This window comes from Gavia stellata, chromosome 11, assembly GCF_030936135.1.
Source record: "Gavia stellata isolate bGavSte3 chromosome 11, bGavSte3.hap2, whole genome shotgun sequence".
Taxonomy (NCBI): domain Eukaryota; kingdom Metazoa; phylum Chordata; class Aves; order Gaviiformes; family Gaviidae; genus Gavia; species Gavia stellata.
Window position 1 is genome coordinate 12,939,103 of NC_082604.1, and position 20,314 is coordinate 12,959,416.

At 36.6% G+C, this 20,314-nt stretch overlaps 1 protein-coding gene across 4 annotated transcripts in view; it reads right to left on the reverse strand.

Annotated features, from left to right (window-relative positions):
• Window positions 1–524: 524 nt before the first annotated feature.
• Window positions 525–20,314, reverse strand: part of TFDP2 (transcription factor Dp-2) — a 45,709-nt gene continuing 25,919 nt past the window's right edge. For 2 of the 4 annotated variants that reach the window (XM_059822574.1, XM_059822575.1), the window contains 8 exons: window positions 19,526–19,573; window positions 17,989–18,151; window positions 17,283–17,426; window positions 14,818–14,886; window positions 12,997–13,148; window positions 7,964–8,130; window positions 2,424–2,529; window positions 525–1,503 (listed from right to left, as the gene is read on the reverse strand). In XM_059822574.1, the coding sequence (XP_059678557.1) occupies window positions 1,320–1,503; window positions 2,424–2,529; window positions 7,964–8,130; window positions 12,997–13,148; window positions 14,818–14,886; window positions 17,283–17,426; window positions 17,989–18,151; window positions 19,526–19,573 (1,033 nt within the window). In that variant the 3' untranslated portion in view covers window positions 525–1,319. Of the gene's footprint in view, window positions 1,504–2,423; window positions 2,530–7,963; window positions 8,131–12,996; window positions 13,149–14,817; window positions 14,887–17,282; window positions 17,430–17,988; window positions 18,152–19,525; window positions 19,574–20,314 lie in introns of all 4 variants that reach the window. The other 2 variants (XM_059822573.1, XM_059822576.1) reach the window with 2 other exon arrangements.

Below are 20,314 nucleotides of genomic sequence, written 5' to 3' on the forward strand. Positions count from 1 at the left end.
AAAATAGTTAACTTCGAGACTAGTTAAAATACTGGATGTTAGAACACCATGGGAAGAGTACATCTACAATGTATTTTGCTCTGTTATTCAAGTTTTTTCTTAAAAAAGGTCTTTATGATTGGATGTGATGTTAACTATAGAACACAGAGCCTCCTGAAGCAAGTCTAATTTAACAGTTCAAATGGGATGCGTTGTGCATTTTAGCCACAAATTATTTTAAGAAGTGGTTTGATACTACTGTTTTTCAAAGACGCATCAAGGTGAGTGCAACAGAAGTTAATTTTAAGAAAGTTAGTCTGTCATAATCCAAACTGACTAGAATGCAAAAACATGAAATGATGTATTGTTGAAATTTAATTTTTTCCTAAGAACCTCAACCTATGACTTTAAAAGTTATGCGACCTGCCCACCCTGAATTTGAAAATACTGCCTTGAAAACATGCTGCCTGAGATCCTTAATATTGAGGCTTTTTAAAAAAAAACCCCACATGCATAAAATCAAAGGGATTATAAAGTTAGAACAGTAAAGGAGAAGCTATACTGGATATACTATAATCTAGAAATACTATTTATCTTTTTTTCCTTGAAAAAAGCTGGTGCAGAGAATACTGCTGTTTTTATCCTGACTGTTTAATAATGGCTAAGAATAATCACTTATTTATAATAAATTAGGTCTGCAATATAAATGAACATATGAACCTTTCAAAAGAGACATACTGTTGTTACTTTTAGAGTATCTAAAATGGATTTAAACTTTTTCAAGATTCATTTAATCACTTGCAATTTATATTACTTTAAGAATCTTCTATACAGCAAGTCGAACAGATAAAAGCAAACATTCTAACAGCCCCTTTTCCCTAGAACAATTTTCATATAAGATAGTTTTAAATAGTTATTTTAGCGCATTTGCACGTGCTCTCTCTCCCCCTTTTTCTACAGGCAGCACAGCCAAAAGACAATGCAAGAACTGGCATTTGTTGACTGGCTGATAAAGATAAGGGGAAGACAGAGACTTGAGACAGAATGCCCCAAAATGGAAAATGTGAACTTGATGTTTACTTTGCCAAATCTCCAGGGATTTTGTTCTTTTCCTTGGTTATAGTTGACAAAAACCACTTGGCTCTGTGTCTGCATGTCACTCTGTGTTCAGTTACAAAAAGTTTTCAATTTCAGCTGCAGATGAATTTGTTTTGAAGCTTCCATTTTGCTTCACTGAACACAGTGCACACCAAGGCAAGAAACTTCAGTAAAATCCAAACAGGAGTTCCCATTAAGAATATTTATGAGCAGCATTTTATGTATTCTGTTTTCTACTGTCCTTATTCTGGTGAGGAAGAATCCTCATCTTCATCCTCTTCATCTTCATCATTGAATGAGCATGGAGTTTCTCCACGTGATTCAGAGTAGCGTGATGTTGCACTGCTGGACTGTTGACTGCTGGGGGCAAGAAACTGCCCAGTTGCTAAGGCCACTTCAGCATCCAAACACAACCCTGGATTCTCACTATCAAAACAACAGAAATGTTGAAGTTTAGAGGATTTCTTATGAAGTTTTAAGCTTTCTTTTTGGCCTCAGCTTTTCCTGTAGTTAAAGTAATGCTACTAACCAGGAAAAATCCAAAACTTTACATTTAACACAGGCTAATAGTTATGAAAACTGCTAAAATATTTGAAAGTTGCATTAAAAAGATTATTGGGTGGCTTTTTTCTTTTCATAATCAACTAGCAGAATTGCTCAAGCCAAAGAAAGCTTAAAGAAGAATAAATCCATCACAGTTTTGTCAATATACAGAAATGTTTGCAATATGAAATTAAGCTATTAAATGCCATGAAGAAGAACCTGTTCCAGAATAATCCCTCCTTCCACTTTTTAAGGTACAGGTAACCTCCAAGCAAAGTATGGCTGTTGAGGCGTTTTTTGGATTGGGTTTTTGTTGGTGGTGGTTATTTTTTGTTTGTTTGGTTGGTTTTTAATTTAAAATTATGATTAGACTGTGTGGACTAAACTTCTTTTGTGAGAGCTTAAGCAGTAGTGCATTCAGACACCAAATATTCTTTTTGTGTTCTTCAGAAGTATTATCAGCCTTTTTTCCACATGTACTTACCTATTTGTAGTCCATGTCCAGGCAGGAATTTAAGGTTAATCAGGAAAACTCTGTCCTTACAATAAGGGTTTGGAAGTGATTCTATTCTTTTGAAACACAGATACAAAATAGCTAGTATGTTCAAAATTCAAAGCATGTTGATTTGACCTTTCAACTATAATTACCAAGGAAGACAGAATAACAGACTTTTTCACAATCAAAAATCAACTATAATAGAAATCAACTCATTTCCTGCACGTAAATGGTATGAAATAGTGAGGTTACTGAAAGTACCACAAGCATATATCACTATCCTTGAATAAAAAATGATTTTATTTACCTTGATTTAGTGTCAGAAGTGCCTCCTGCTACCTCTAAATGTGAAATTGCTTGTGCTGAACTTGAAAGTAACCCTTGGTTTATCCATGAAAATCCTGAAGACATATCTAGAAGAAAGCATAATTGTATTTATGATAGTTACTTAATTTTTTTCTTCCTATTACAATCTTAAACTTTGTGTTCTCTTTGCAGTTAGGATTCCTTAGTTTAGAAGAGAAGGTACCAGTAGCTCAAGTTGATTTTATACTGTAGATGTGTCCTGTTTAATCAAGATGAAATTTTATATTTTTATATATATAGCCTTTGCTGTTGTACTTTGTGAAGGTATAAATGGAACTGTACTTGTCAGAATTGGAGATACTGCAATGAAGCCACCACGGCAGTACGTGTTTCAGTCGTGTGTGTTCTGATGGCCAGAGGCAGTTTCGTCTCGGTGGTCTCCTAGCTGGCTGTAACACAGCCTCCTAACCCATTCTGATGCTGAATAGAAAGACAGCAATCAGCTGTGGACATGAACAGAGCATGCCAAAGTCTTGTGCTGAGAGTATGAAAGCACGTGTGAGGTGTAAGTCAGTCTCCTCCCTAGGGATGGAAACGTTAGGATTAAAATGGTCTTGCAATAATGCTGAATTCTTCGAGGTAATTTGTTAAAAGCCCTCTGAGGGACGTGAATGGGTTGGTTACTTACAACCCTCATCATAGTACTTGTTTTCAAATTCCCTAAAAAAACAAGTAATGCCTGTCAGTTGTTTCTAGTTACGCACGTTTCTGCCAAGAAAATCAGCAAAACAAGTTCACTAACCCCATTAGATTTACAGGATTTTTTTTTTTTTTTTTTTTTTGGGGGGGGGGTAGTTGTTTTTAATTTCCTTCTTAGGTAAGGTGTTTCTACTGACCTACTCAAATTCCATCTCGACACAAGGTTAAAATCAAAATAAAGTTATCATCAGGACTGACTAGCTGTTTTTCATGGTGCTTGCATGTGGTTCCAGCTGGATGTATTAAAGCAGGAGTTACAGTCCTTATTATTATTTTCTATGCCTAACCAACCCTCTGTTCTGTAGAGCACAATGGCAGTAAAATGGGCTTGTGCTATTCATACTTTATCTAGAATTTTTCTGTAAAAGCAGGTAAGAGGAATAACAATGTGTTTGTTACATATGCTTTCTCATTTGTCCTGCATTCCTGTTAAGCTTTGGCTCCTTTAGATTTGACAGTGTACTGCCTAGCACATGGACTGTTTTAAGCAGGCTGTCACAGCCACGTTAACTGGCTCACCATCTACTAGGATTCACAGGCTACCTTGTTTTGTGCTGTGGAGACTTGTTAGCAGCGAGGTATTTAAATGACATGTTACAAAGCGAGGCTAGCAAGGTTGATGTTCCTGCCAGCAGTCTTTGGAACGTGACAGAAAACATTAGTAAGAAGTGGCAGCTTGAGGGTGATCTATGAGGATGGAATAGATGAGAATAGTTGAATATGGACATAGCTGGATGGCTTTCATTAAGATTGCCCTAAATGCAGGTTTGTCTTTACAGAGAACATGTTCTGACAGTCTTCTCCTGTCTTTGCAAGAGGAGGCTGAACCATTTGGAATGACTGCATTGTATGTAGAATAATAAAGTGGATTAGAGATGTATCATCAGTGTTGTTTCCTGATCTTTTGAAGGTGTGTACTTGTGTGTACATGCTTAATATTCCAGAAGACTAACAAGTCACTGCTAGTAGTCTTGTGTTTTATTAACATTTTGGGAAAATATCTAGTTAGCTTTTCTTTTTGAAGAGCAAGGTGAAGGAAAGTATGGACTTTATGCATAAGGCAGAAAGAAGGTTCATAGATGCACATCCCTGCCTTGTGCTTTGATTGCCTTGTATTTCTAAATTCTATTTTCCAGGGGGGTCTGAGGAGCCAGGGAAAAGAGGAAGTTTGTGAAAGATAGGGAGTTTAAGAAGCCATTTCCTGTCTGGAAAGGACTGTCAAAATAGAAGTTTGCCTACAATGAGAAGATTTACTACTTCTAGGAGAGTAGATACATTACCAATAGTTACGCTTATGAACCAGGGAAAGCAGCTTGGAAAAAACTTCCCAAGGTGGTACAGTGCAATCTAGGAGTGGCAACCTTAATATGAACTTGGCATATCTTGCAGGAAATATACTTGGTAGAAATTTGTACTTTACATGAGAAGGCTCTAAAAGAATACAGTCAATAGCCTTTAGTACTTAATCCAAAAGTAAAAGTGCTGCATAGGATTATTGTTGATAGCAGAACAAGCTCATTCATTCAATGGGTACTCTTCTCTCTTCAGTTCCAACTCCAGCCTGTTTTCCAGTCAAGGCTTGTTATGCAGGTAGATCGCAGAGCACTTCTTCATGCAGGGATGAATAAAGAAGTGTTGTAATCTAAAGGTCCGAAACTGCACCACGTCCTCTGCCCACTGCCTTAGTGAGATGGTGTTACCAGAACTATTAGTGCCTCAGAATTTTTATATTTCCTGCTTTTTCTATGTGTAGTCTCCTTTCTAGGAGTGAGGACTCAACTGACAAAGGCAGGACTTGGTTTTGCATTAACTGCCTGTAGTATATGCATGGCTTAAAAGGCACAGGATGTTACTTTGGGTATGGTTCTACAAGAGTTCATGCTTGTCTGAATCAGTGGTGTATTTCTGTTCATTCAGCAATCTCACTCCCTCCTTTACACTTGAACTGTTCTGATTTGAACCCTTAGCTAGATAGTTCTACATGCTAAATTGTCAGAAACTCCTCTGCCAGATAAAAAGCCTGCAGTTTAGTACCCTGAACCAGCTCAAGAAGAGGGCAGTTTTTTTGTCAATTTTAAATTTCTTTCATTGAAATTGTTTAGACTTGGATTCTTCCAACTGTTTCTTCAGTCCTATTAGCAAGCTTTATAATACGAACTATTGTTAGTGTTTGGAAGTCAGTAATTATCTGAAAAAAAGATTTGCTTTTCTTGTATAGCAGTAATTGAAGCCAATGAACTTAAAGGTGCCACTATGAGAGCTATGGAAGTAACCATGAATTCTAAAAACCAGTGATGAGCCTTCCATTTCACTACTCTTGCAGTGTAAGAAACAGTGTCTAAAGCGTAAAATGGGAAGTTATACTTAACTGAAAATATGTAATCAGGCAAATGCTGTTTTTTTTTTCCAAGTATTGTGCAAAACATTTAAATCTGTTTCCCTTATTTGTCAGTTACTGCCACCAGAAACCTCTACTATGCAATCCATACTCTTTAACTGTAGATTCGTGTTGTGTAATTAAGTAGCAAGCAACAGATAGAAGAAACCTTTATTTCAAAGGTACATACTCTAGTAACAACACTTCTGGACTAATTTTTTCAGAGGCTGAAACAGCTGAATGTAACCCATGTCTGAAGAGTACATTGCTTGCCTCAATGCATTTTGAGCAAAAAATAAAATCAATACATTTCTTATGATTAAAATTCTAGATAGGTTTCTGGCTGCTGGTCTGCTACTACGGAAATAACTCTAAATACAACATTCTTTAAGAATATGCCATCTTAGAATCTGGTTTTTTCTGTTTAATTTCTTTGAAACAGATTATTACTTGTTTCTCACTTGCACAGGAACATCACTGTTATTTTGCCTTTAATGCTTTCAGTAAAAAAAACCACCAGCAGTACATTAGTGTGACTGAATTTTTTTCAAAAGAAACTAAAAAGAACTACTAATCACTAGTTTAGACATGTAGTTTCATTGCTTAATCTTTAAAAGCTGGTTTTACTCAGTAAATAGTGTAACAACACAAGTTTTTTTGCAAATGTAAAAAAACCCTACTCTCTGAAGATAAATTAATGCAGGTTTAAAATGAAACAGAAATTTTAGTTTGCTCATCAATACATGGGAGCAATTAAGTAACTTTAAGACTGCAACTCTATTAAAAGATGTGGGTTCTGCTCCCTTCCCCTTTTTTTACATTGGTGGTAAAATCACGTAGTTGAATGAACCTGCAAGGAACACATCAAGATGTCTTTCAACTTCTTTTTGGCACCAGTGCAGCCTTATAAAGACTTGGTGTATAATTTCAAAATTGACCAAAATTAAAATATGAAATCTTAGTTTTAAAACCCACAGGACAAGGGGACCAGGAAAATGCAAACAAGTGTTGATAAACATAAGCACATTTGATGTAGTTTGAAATGTTAAGCCATTTAAAATGTACTAATTTTAGTGAATAACTGAATTCTAGTTTATATCCAGCAGTGTTTTGATGTCAACAATTTTAGGAAACTGTTTCATTCTAAATTCTCTCACATAGTAAAACCAAGAATACAAAACCACATGTTCAGCTTCCTGACCACTTAACTGTATTTTTCTTAGCAAAACAAAATAGCGTTTTTAATATAAAGCCTGCATTTAAAAGATCCTGACATGAAGATTAAATATTGCCAACAGAAGGGAATCAACTTCAGGAATGTTTTAAAAAAAATCAAGTCAAATGTTTGATGTTTACAACCTCCCTGTGTGAAAGACACACTTTTATACTACTATAATTTAAACAAGACCAAAGCCCAGTTAGTAGAGAAGTCAGGGCAGTAGCTTTGTTCCCCCTTTCCTCAAAAATGAAGGTCTCTATACAGTAATTCATTGGGGAACACTTCCTTTACAGATGAAGTGCCTCCAGAAACTTGAGAAAATGTTGGGCTGTTTTAGCTTTGGGTAGAGCAAGAAGAATGGCATCTGACTGTAACTAAAGGAAGTGATAACAAATTTTAGCAGCTCTAGTCCAATGATGCAACACTGAAGGAGATCTAGGTTTGAGTCTATTTTAAGTGTGACCTGTTCAAACAACATGACTAGGGGATGTAAAAGCCTCTGCAGGGGACACCTGTCCTGGAAGTCTGTGGAGCCTCTTGCTTTATTTTGAGAAGCTCGGTTTTCAGATGGCACCTGCTGGCCATGTGTTTTATCTAAGTATCACTGTTTTACATGTTAAGTAAGTGTGGAAATGACTGGACACAGGAAAGCCCACCATCCGTGTACTGAGAGTACACTGAGCATGTCTACACAGACAGAGATGAGGAGAATTCTTAGCAGAGCTCACCTACCTCAGGCAAAGTAAAGTGTGAATGCAGCTGGGTCACATTTGGATTATGCTGAACCAGTTCAAGTTGCTTTTTCTTTCCTTTTCCTCCTCAACTTGGGAAGAGCTGCCTTCTTCCAGTTTGCTCCTCCACACATCCACAGTTATTCAAAATTAACACTAACCCATGAAAATCTGTTCTTGGTGTCAATTTAGTTATTTAAGAAATAATTCCTTCATAATGCAGCTCACTAAGAAGTTTGTTGTTATAAATCAGTGTGAATTAAGTTTACAGTACCACTATGATAAGCCTTCCAAAATTAACGGTAAAACAACTCGTTTGTGTACCAACGCTACTAGCTTCCCTGTAACTTCAAACGTTACATACCTACGTAGGTTAATATCATTAAATTTGCTTCAGTTAACTAATGTTACGAATTTCATCAGGAACAAATATTTAAAAGTCTCATCTAACTTACCTGTGATGTAGCCTTCTAAAGCTTTTGGCACCAGTGATTTTGCAGTTCTTAGGTCCTCAGCTGAGCATTTGCCTGCCTCAAGCCCAAAGGACATTCCCATTCTCTTCAGCACCTCACTGTCATCATGAATCTCAAAAGTGTTATCGAAATTAAAGAGGTATTCAAATCTGTATGTAAAAAGTCAAAGTGAGATGGTTTTGAAAAGAGCACAGCTATGCTTTTTTTGACTATTTTTCCTTTTTTTTTTTTTGGTATGCTTCGTTATCTGTAAAGGGTTCTTAAGGAAAAAAAAAAGTGCAGCAAATGCTTTTTCTCTTCTGCTTCTGTGACTGGCATGCCTACAAGGTTTAAAATGGCACTTTCTCAATTAAAGTAACTTCACCAGTGCAGGAAGAAAGTCTAAAATTTTCTACCATATTAAACAGATTCAAAGGGGAAAAGGGAGGCCTTACTAAACAGGAACCTTCACTTGTACTAAATCCAATACTTTTAAGGGTCACCTGCAACCATGTCGCCAAAATAACTATTTTGGTTTTGCTTCTTCTACATTTCACTTTCTGTTCTCATGTGCAACACTCCTCCTGTGAACTGACCTATTTACCTTGGTATAACTTTGCTTTTTTTGGATATGTTTGGATGCAGCTAGCAAAGCAGTCTGTTCAGAATCCTGTATGTTCACAACCTACCATTTCTGCTGCAGGACTCTCAAAACGTTTTTCATTGCATATAAAAGTGGAAATAGTGATATAAACTTAATATAGCTTTAAGAAAAGCAGGGGCATCTAGACTGGCTTTATGCTGTGATCACAGGTTATTAAAAGCCTGGACAGTACTGGTCCAGGGATTACAATGTAAGGCTAGTTCCCAGTACCTCATTTTCTGCTGACAAAACCTTTATCCCTAGAAAAGCAACCCACCCATGAGATACGATTGTTAAAAAATAACTCACTTGTGGGTCTTCCATTAGCTCTCCAAGCTTGTGTCACATGTGGATTTTCCTGACAGCTCTTTTTAATACTCATTTTCTTATACCTGATCCAGTACGTTTGGAAAAGTTATGTCTTTTGTGTCTATACACAAAATTTTCATCTAGAAATCTACATGCTTTGTACTAGGTGTAATAGTCAGTTATAGGCATAATTTCTTTTGTGACTCATATGGTATTACTTGTAAAACATATTGTTTATGCAGCTATATTTATTTAAGCGTAACCACATTAAAGGAAGAATAAGATATGTCACTATACCTTTAATTGGTAGAATTACTTTACTGCTACCTAGGCTGGTGCAGCTAAAGTCACATAACTATGTTTACACAGAGGATGGGAGACCAGTGTCAGACCAAGTTACTACCAGCAAGCTGTGTAGTTAACTAAGTCATGACTGAATTCAGCTTTTATGGTATAGGGGTTAAAGGCTGTATTTATTGATAGCTCTGCATTGTGTTGTAGTCAAATATTGGATGCTAGAAAGGAGCGTTAACTCCTTTTTTTCCCCTGCAAGCTTCCAAACAAATAAACTTATGGTAGTATTTCTCCAGTATAGTTTCTAGCAGCCTGCAGCCTCTGTTGGAGCAAGTCCAGAGGAGGGCTATGAAAATCATCAGAGGGATGGAGCACCTCTCCTGTGAAGACAGGCTGAGAGAGTTGAGGTTTTGCAGCCTGGAGAAGAGAAGGCTCTGGGGAGACCTTATAGCAGCCTTCCAGTACCTGAAAGGGGCCTACAAGAAAGCTGGAGAGGGACTTTTTACAAGGGCATGTAAGTGATAGGACAAGGGGTAAGGGCTTTAAGCTGAAAGAGGACAGATTTAGATTAGGTATTAGGAAGAAATTCTTCCCCATGAGGGTGGTGAGGCACTGGAACAGGCTGCCCAGACAAGTTGTGGATGCCCCAAGCCTGGAAGCATTCAAGGCCAGGCTGGATGGGGCTTTGAGCAATCTGGTCTAGTGGAAGGTGTCCCTGCCTTGGGGATTGGAACTAGATGGTCTTTAAGGTCCCTTCCAACCCAAACGATTCTATGATTCTAAGACATAGGAAGTCCCTACACTTCTACCTCTGCCGTTAATAGCTATTTAGGGTTTTCTTTCAGGGACTTGACATGACCCCTTTCTGAACTTACGTAAACTCTTGGCATGAACAACATCAAACCCTACGATTTGCATAGACTGACTGTTACAAAGCCACTTACATTCTTTTTGTCTAAAACCTGTCACCTGGTATCTTCTCTTAATGTCTCTTAATTTTGACTTTAATAAGCAACTGTGCACACCTGTTGTCTGTGCACATTCCTCATGTCATCCATGATTTTATAGAAACCTGTGAAGCCACTGTCCTCTCTTTTCTAAGCCAAAGAGTCCATCTGTTCCTTCTGTGAAAGCCTTTTCATAGCTTCAGGCATTCTTCATGCCCTGTGTCTCTCTCCTGGTTATGGTATACTTTTTCCAAGAACAAGACAGCATATAGTATTCCAGATATAAAAGCACTATACATACCTGGTTTTGCACTGTATTTCTTACTGTTTTTCCTAATAACTCCCAGCATTATTTTGGCCATTATTGAGAAATCAACTTTTGTTCTAATAGAACGATCTACTGGGCTACAGTGCTAAAAGGTAGGTCCAGAGGCCAATACTGTGTATGGCAAAGTTTGGGTACTGTTCCTGTCCCTTTCCCATGGTAAGTGCAAATTTGATCAACAATGAATTTAATCTGGATTTTCTGCTCTTGCAGGCAATTCTTTCTCTAAGGGTACATTCCTACATGTTTTCTCTAGTGTATAGCATTGTACCTCCAATGGCAAAATCATCTGCATTTCCTATCAGGATAGAGATGTTCCCATTTTCCAAGTTTCTGATACATCTATTGTGTCTAAATGCTTATTTAAAACTAGGTATTCTGGTTCCTTTTTTTTTTTTTCTTTTTCCTAAGACCTACGGCATTTATATAGAAGCACCATAAACACTAAATACTTTTTTCCTGTTCAGGTGCCTCATCTTTTCAACGTAATTTTTAACTTCTTCCTTCTTATCTGAAAACTCTGCTTTTCTTTACTCCAACTTCAGAAATGTCATTCCCAGTATGCTGCTTGGCACCTACCTGCCTTCTCGAACTTTAAACAAAACTTGCCCAATAACCTCTTTGTTTTACACGTGAGAAATTTCATTCTGTTTTGCCTGGCTAAAGCCTGTTCTTGCATAGGAAAAAACTTAGAAGACACAAACCTACGTTCCTCATGATGCTAAATCGCCCTTATATGTACCATTTTTCCAAGCAATTATTTTCTTTTGGAAGATCCTCTGTAAATACAATTTTGAGTAGCTAACGCTGTGAGATTGGACTTCCTAACATCACCTGCTGTTGCATCATAAATACTGACCAACCAATGCTTTATATAAATGTTATTTGGGATAAGAAAGGAAAATGGAAGCCCATTACAACCGTGGGTTATTAACTGAGGTTGAAACCAAGTTGAAGGGCAAGCACTCAAGTTGACGAGTAATGGGGTTAGGCAGTGCAAACACTCTCCAATAAACTACAGAATTTGAATTCCCCCAAACTGAGTGACCACTTTTGCCAACTGCCTTACTTAGCAGATCAATGTAAAAGTGGTTTAAACACTAGCAGTTTCTGGCACTGTTTATCTACATACTGCTGCTGCAGTTGTAGTTGCATATTGCAACTAATCAGTTGCACAAATAATAACCACAGTGGAAAGCTTGTTTAATTTAGGTTGTACACTTAATGATTTCCAGATTACAGTAATACTGAAGTTGGGTTATATAAACTGAAATTTCAACAAATAATTTTGGTGTGCTCATTTTTAGTAGTCATGTTTTCTTACAATTTGAGATTGTAGAAGTATGTTACGCTTCTCTAGATCCCAAATGCCAGGTTAATCTCTGACAACTTCAAAGCAGCAGTTCTGAAGTTTCAGTATGAAATGGTTCAACTTTATATCGACTTTAAACCTGAATATAGAGGAGTGTTTAAAAGTGCAGTAAGAACTGTATAATATGCCTATAAAATAAGGGTATGGTTAAGCTAAATCAATATTGATCCTAAAATTCCCAGCTTGCTGAACTGCATTGCTGATGGGAGTATTCCAAAAGTTTTGTCACAGAATGTATTGGACTTCAGTCCAATTTTCTACAAAAATTCAACTTTTAATAGTATTGGTTTTTTGCATGTTGGTGCTTAGGTTACTAGAGACTGTCTATTTGTGCTGTATGTTAATTGACTTGAAGTGCAATATGGGATTTGTATACCACTGAGTGAAATCTGTAATCTACAGTATTAAAGCAAAGCCTGCTATTTTCAGCTAATAAACTAGTTGTGATCTGATTAACAGTTAACATAACAGTACCTCATACTTTCAGCCATATTTTCACAGGATGAAGAGCATAAGCACCCAAAAGTATGCAGGTGGAAGACCTTCAGATTAACGTAAGAGTGCAACTACAGCAGTTTGCTTACAAAGGCAGTATTTCAAATTTCTGTATAATTTCCTTCCCTTTTTTTTTTTTCCTTCAAAGAGCTAGGTGTAACCTTTTTGCTATTAAAAGACACTTTCAAAGTTGTTATTATCACCTCTAGGATGTTACTTTTGTGTTACATGGATCACCTTGTGTTTCTGACTAAACACATTTATGGCTTATTAGGAATAAGAATTCAGAAGCACTACCATATGGCTTCATTAAAAGCTAGTGCTGTCCTAGTATATAATTTCATTCAGTTATTTCTCCTGTGCAGTAACTGCTCTTTGAAATGTCAGTCTGAAGTGCCTTTTACAACAGTAAAAGTCAGCCTGTTTTAACTAGTCATTGTAAAGCAGTGTTGATAAACTTACTCCTATTACTACTGCAGTTGCATTAAATATTAAAAACACCCAAAACCTAAACCACCTACCTGAAGCGACAGCAGCAAATTTAAAAACATAATTACTTTCAGTAAACCAGAAAAATTTCTCATTTGTCCGAAGAAAAATTCCAGTCCACAAAGAAAATAAATTATAAAAATTGATTCCATAAAGACTCACTTATCACTTGATATGCTGCAGTCTATAACTGTTCTTTTGCTAGTGTTGACTATTAAGAAAGGCAGCTGTATTGTTGAGTTCAAAGCTGGAGGGCCTTGATTTTGTTGTTCATTTTGCTGATTTCTTTGTACCAAGTTTTTGAATGCGATTTGCTGTAGAAAGAAAGAAAGAAAAAACGATCACTGACAAGAAAAGAGAAGAAGACATCAGTGTTTCCAGGAAGTAGAACTTCATAGCTCTTATTTACCAACTCTCAATACCTCCAGTAATTTTCTGTCAAAAAGTAAGTTGTGGCCTAAGTTCCTCTTTGCATTAGTGAAGCTCACCAGGAACAGAATATAAACACAAATTTTTCACACATATCCTAATTGCTATGCCCCCCTCACAATCCCTGGAGAAGAAACAAGAAAGGAGCAATAAAGCTTGGTGGAGAACTGTTCCCCATTCCTTTTGAAAAGGCACTGGAGTCAGAGGTCTTCTCTGTTATTTTATATGCGTAATTATATCAGAATAGGAGTCTAGTTACACTGAAACAGAAGTTAACAGAAATTACAGCATTCCCCCACTTCCCATGATCCATATTCTCTTCCCCTTCTCATCCATCATCCTCTTTTCTCTCTCAAAAGAGTTAAGTTTTGGAAGTTTTTACACAGGTGCCGTTTGTGACACCACTCGCTCTCTACTGAATTCTTTTATCTGACTATCTATGTATGAAAATGTGTGTTTTTAGGAAATGTTATTTGAGGGATTGGAAGTCAGCGTACTTGCCCATGTTGAGGCACTACTTATTCCACTTAAGGGGAAGATGGGTAGACACAATCCCAAAGGACTGGTAAATCATTTGACAATGAATATAATCAAGGAAATAATGACAGTTGTAGATAGTAAAGGAGTGCAACACTGTCCTTTTTAGACTACTAGTTAAGAGGGCCTGAGTTGCCTTATTTTCACCAGGATAATTTCCTGTTACTCTTAGAGAAGGTGCTAATTTATTAGGTCAGACAGATAGAATCAGAATTATGCCCTAAGTAGAGAAACAGTTTTTGGTGATGAAAAAAGGAGAAGCATCAGATATTTAAAAATTTCAGTGCATATCTAATTACATGAAAATTGTATCAATATAGTTACACCAGGAAAAAAAAAAAAAATAGCCTTATTGCCTGTAACCTCATTAAAAAGTTTGACTGCGTTTAAATTACTGAAAGTCTGCACAGACTAAAACACTTAAGAATGCTCATAACTGTATTTATAAAATGTTACTTTAGAAGCAAAGAGGCATTTGCAATCTATTGCTGCAATCAAAGCAAAAACTCCAGTCATCTCAAAGGTGCATGTCAGAATGTAAAAGAACTGGATTTGCCAGCCTTCCATTCTTAGGATCCAGAAATGTCTATCGCCCCCAAAACAGCTCTGTACATATTTACACAAGTTCAGTTGTAAATTTCATAGCTTAGAATCAAAGAGAAATTTTCCAGTAAGAACTACTCAGAGAAGGTAACTCTGGGGCGACCTGGAGTCAACAAAGGGGACTCGTGAGTTGTTCCCATTCCCACTAATGTTGACAAAGCTTCAGCAGAACACTTACAAAAGCCTGTGGCATGCGGATGCACCATGCTGTTCTACAATAGGTAAAAATGAAGCAGAAAGTGAGGGTTAAGAAGTCCCCCTACTAGAATCCAGAAAAGGTCACAAGCATGAAACTTTTCTCCCTAGTATATCATAGCTGCTAAATAAATCTAGAAAGAACTTTGGAAATTCTAACATCTCGGATTTGCGCTTGATAATTTCATTTATAGAAGAAATAATTAAAATTAAATATACCTGCAGCAGCAGTTCTTGTAGCTGGGCTCGCTTCTGTTTTATCCTTTCAATCCGCTTCTGTTTTTCTATCTTAAAATATAAACATAAATGCATCAAGATAGTTACTTAGGTACCTTGTCTGTTCCATTATGCCAAACTGAACAGGCTTTAGAGCTACATCAGTGTGCTAGCACCATTACAAAAATCTATACTTCTTTTGTAAATGGTGGTGAATTCCATGGAACGGTAAGTAAATTGCACAAGTCTTCAGCCCTACCCACTTGCCATATATTTTCTTCTTTTTCAAACACACTAATCGCATAGTCATATGAGTTTCTCCGTAAAACAGGTCTGACAAACTGTAATTTCTCTCTTTGTCAACAATTTTAACTTCAGTAAACAATCAATTATTACAAGAGACTGTATTATTTCCCCACCCATTCCTCCTCTTTTGAATTGTGCACTGAGTGCCAGTTAGCACCAAATTAAACACTTGCTTGAGAGGGTGCTTTGGGTTGTTTTTTTTTTTTTTTTCCCCTCCTGAACTGCACTCTTTTGGAATTGTGCATCCCTTCCTCTGTTCTCCTAGCTGCAAGCTACTAGACATAAATGTGTGGAGACCTGGCTCAGGATCATCACCTGCATCTTTCCAGTGACCTCCACTTTTTAAATGAGTAGTCCAAACAAGAGTAGTTCATTAAACTAACAAGATTTCAGCAACAAAAAGGGGGTAGAGATAACATTTTCTACATGAGCACAGAATCCATTTCTTGCAACAGTTTTGTTAATGCCAGTTTATGGAGCAAAGCTATCTTCAACCTAAGTATGCAGTGTCTGGGACAGCAATAGTACTGGATGCCTACTGACACTGCAGATACAACCAACAGTATTTTCAATAGTGTCCTGGGACAAGGCTAAAGAACTGGACAGTAGTCATCATGTTTAAAAGGTATTTCTTCTCATCATCCTGTTGGTGCCAGCACTGTATCACTGCTCCCAAAAATATTAAACTCTTAAATTACCTTTTCATTACACCACTGAAACTAAATGACGCAGCCTTTTAAAACTTAGCGGGCCTAAACCCCCCATATTTTATTTACAATGTTGCTTTGCAGTGGTTCTCCCCCGCCGCTCCCTTTAATGTTTCAAATGCTTCCTTCAGAGCACAGTAGATGACTTTCTGTGCTAGGACAAATACAAGTTAACTCTTAAAACCAATAAACAGTACAGATATAATTTAGACATGGTTTCTATATGACAAGCTTTTTTGTACTGATTTCTCATTTTTGTACTGGTAATCTTATTATGGAATTACACTGTAAGAAGAGTATACAGCTTTAAAAGCAAAATTAATTCTGATTTTCACACCATGAAAATGCAGCTTTATTTTCTGTTCTTTTCTATTATGTCATAGGAAGGAACATTGTAAGAAAATGTGCATATGTAATTAGAGCCTTAAACAGTGAATAGCATATGATCATTGTAGATGACACAATGAAATTCAAGTTCCATATTTGTAACAATAACCTACACTGAAGATAATGCATTCACATGAATGCACGTAAAATGTGGATTTATCCATAATTTTTTTTAAAAAAGAATCCTGGAGTATAATGATTGAGCATATGCATACTCCTCGGGTGGAGGAGTTACTGTAATGGACAAGGATAGTAAAAGCATTTTTCTTACTACATCTAGAAAGACAATTGATGTAAATGAACCTGCACAAAAAAAAAAGTTTGTACTGGAGAGGCACCCTACCCACCTTTTAAGAGATTTAATGTCACAAGTATCACAAATATAATACATATTAAGATGTATTTAGAGACAGTCATTACAGCACTCTGCACTAAATACAGTAACTTGTGCTTTTTATTTATAGAGCATTTGGCCTGAAGGACAAGCAACATTTGTGCATGTAAATTCTGGCATCCCTGCAAAAACATGGTAACTCTTAACCTGCTGGAAAAATAATGGAAATAACCATTAAGTAAAAACTACTTCCCCCCATCCCCCCCACCAGTTCATAACTAGTATTTGACATCCTAGTAGGAATTATTTCTCAATTTAATTTCCTTTGAACAGAATTTCCAAATACAGACATTAATAGAAAATTGGTCTTCTTTCAAATGTATACCATTTTGTAAGCATAATTGCATCATAAATTCTTTTGACTTTCTTCTGGTTAAGTCAGGCTACTACAGACTTTAATCTTAAAAGTAATCCCTGATTCAATCAATGTCCATTTTTGTAAGGTAAACAGTTTTGTTTTATAAACTTCATGTAATGTATACTAAATAAAACTGAACAAAGCATACATAAACATATCCTTTCAGTTTACTCAAATATCAAAAGTTGTATTTTCATAGTGTGCAACAATCAAACCCAATCAGGTTCAAATTGAGAAAAAACCCTCTTCTAAAGTAGAGCAGCTCCATTACCACAACCTGTGAACTAGGCAGAATTTCCCATCTACCTCACTTTACCTCTAGATTCTGACACTCCTGAGCCGAGTTTGTAGGAAGGCCGATCCATCTTATCTCCTTCTTCTCCTTTGAAATGATGTTCATTGCCATCAGGACATTAAGGGCATCATAAACTCTCCGTCTAATATTTTTCTGATCATAAGCCTGCTAAGAAAGCAATGCAGCATTAATTACAACAAAAGCATTAAGAAGGAAAAAAAGATTGAACACATCCTTCATAGATATGTAGAAGATAAAAAGCCAAAATGGTAATTCAAGTCAGAGTGGTATTAAAACACGATGCCTTCATCTGTGCTAGGACCTGGATACCACCGGAGCGTGTTTGGTGGCAAATGGAAGCTTCAGACCTGCTTGAAGCCTCTCTGCAGCAAATTCCCCTCACGGCAAGTCTGTTAGAGTTGAAAAGCCTGGCAAGACCACATATGGTGGATGCAAGAGTAGCCTTTTTTGAAAGATAATTCTTCTGGCAGACTTCTCTATTTTTTTTTTTTTATAATTTAGAGGGAGTTCAATTTTTCATTTTAATTCTGTATTTTTCAATTTCAGAGGGCAAGTCTTTATATTTGGGAAGTAGTTAAGCAAGTGAAGGAATGTATGGATGTATGGAGTGTGGCAGAAAACAATGCAAAAAGAGAAGGGTTAGAATTCTGTGATAAACCAGACAATTTTGTAAAGGTATAACAAATTTCAACACATATTTGCTTACCGAATCTGTAGCTAGGTGGCTGTTAGAATTTGTGAATTCTGATACCAGCTCATCAGCGACTTCATTGTATGAAGTTGTTCCTTTACGTTGAACTTTTTCACATACTTTCATTGAAAAATGCCTCAGACCCTTCCCATTTTTATCTCCTTTTTTGCTTCTCTTACTGGAAGGAGAAAAGTCATTATTTTAATACATGGAATGTTGATAAGCTACTTTGTTACACAGCAAAAGGTCTACCTTTTGCAACAGGAATCAGGACTCAAGACATTATGCGCTACCTAAATAAAAAATAAAACTGTTCTGCTTTTTTGAATCAGTTTCTGGTTTCTTACAAGTTGGCAAAAAAGTACACTGGAGCCTTTTCCCCTTTCTCAGCGATTTCTACATGGATAGTATTTGAATGCATGCTGCTGGGCAGATGCTTAAAAACCTAGATATGTAATTCACCTCCAGGTAGTTTCACAAAAGAGCAAACAAAAAAAAAAAAAGGAGAAAACGTCACAGGGTGTTTATATGTGCCTAGAAGCCAGATTTACAGGGAACTCTCATGTTTGTGCTTAAAATAGAAAGGCTCAGACATCCCTATTTACAATACAGCAGAAGATACCTTAATTCTCCTAACAACCAAGTTTAATACCTGGTGCCATCATAGTTAAGACTGAGATACAATAATCTCTTTTGTAGAGAGTAAGTATGTATTCATTGGTTTTTATGGTGCCAAATTAATAACTGGCAACTGTCAGGGTTATTCCATTCACCTTCTTCCTCCAGAAAAGCAAGAGCTTAGAAAACGGTAATGGAAAAAACAGGAGCAATTGGTTTTATCACACAAGCTAGATTTGGAGGCATATTTCAACAGAAGCCTTTAAAAAGCTCAGCTGTGTTGTTGTTTGTTTTTTTTTTAATTACAGTTTTACAAGTTGGTTTGATAATATGTTTCAGGGAGATCTATTATTTTACAGAAAAAAGCCTAGTTCTGTCAACAGTAACAAGCTAAGGAAAACACTAAAAAGCAAGAATGCTTTTCAAAATTTTGAATGTATTTAAGAAAACAGCACACTGGAAAAAAGGACAGAAGAAAAGGAAGAGTGGAAAGCAACACCACAAGATTTAAAAAAACCCAACACTCCTAATCCCTATGCAGTTACACAATTTGAGTAACCTCTGATAGGTAAACAAATAAAACCACCTTGAATGAATTCAAAGAAGTTTTGGAAACACAGGAAAAGATCATCTGTTTACAAGTATTTGTCACACTGAAAACTAGAACAATCCTGTTTCTGAAGATGCGTTGTGTCTGTTTTTCACAACTCCCAGTACCATCTGTAATAGCAAATGTATTTATCTGGAAGTGATAAAGCAAAGAGTAATGAATTATAACTACAAGGAATAACATACAACATAGCTTTTACATGGAGTGAAAACTGCTGAAAATGGGAACTGGACACCCACCTCTGAAGGGCAGATCTGAAGAAGTAAAACAGGTATGACCATATACATGAAATATATATATATACACATGTTCAATAATACTCACCTTTCTGAAAAATCTGATTCTATAAATTCTCGAGTCCGCTTTCTGTCCCTAAGAAAAGACAATTCAAACTTAGATGATAATAGTAATATACATTTAGACCAACAAAATCAATGTATTTGGGGCCTGGCTGGGTACTAATGTTTGCTGTTACGTGTTTACCGAAAGGGGAAAACAGCACACAGATAGAGCTTGACAAAATTCGGGAGAAGGTGGTTAGGACTTTGGAGGTTGTCTGAGCTCACTGCCAGACAATTTCTATACCCAATTTTACCATGCTTTGCCCGTATGATTTTAGGGAAGTCACTTCATCTGGAACTATAGGAAGTGCTGATGTGAGCTAGATAACCAAATCCCATCAAAAAGGAGAAGCTGTGCTCCTTTGAAAAATCCTATTTAAAATTCCTCCATGTGGAAGAAAAATGCCTTTCAACAGCACGTAAGATATATCCTGTTTCAGAACATTGAAAGTTTTGGTATCTTTAAACAAAAACCAAGGTAAAACACTAAACATGTTCATATTAGGGCTGATGCATATAGAGCTGAAGAGAGATACTCTGAAGAAGCAGTTGACGTGAATTTTGCCTAGAAGTAGCAGTCACCAATCATTGTCAGTTTCCTTATTGTTCTGTTTATTAGCTACAGCAAGCAGACTTCGGAAGTTGTATTCCAAACTCGTCTTTTATTCTTGCAGCTGATACAATGCACATCGCTTGAGAACTGTCGGTAAATTACTTCACATTGTTACCCTGCCGTTTACAAAACCAGGGCTCCGATACTTACGTAGCTAAC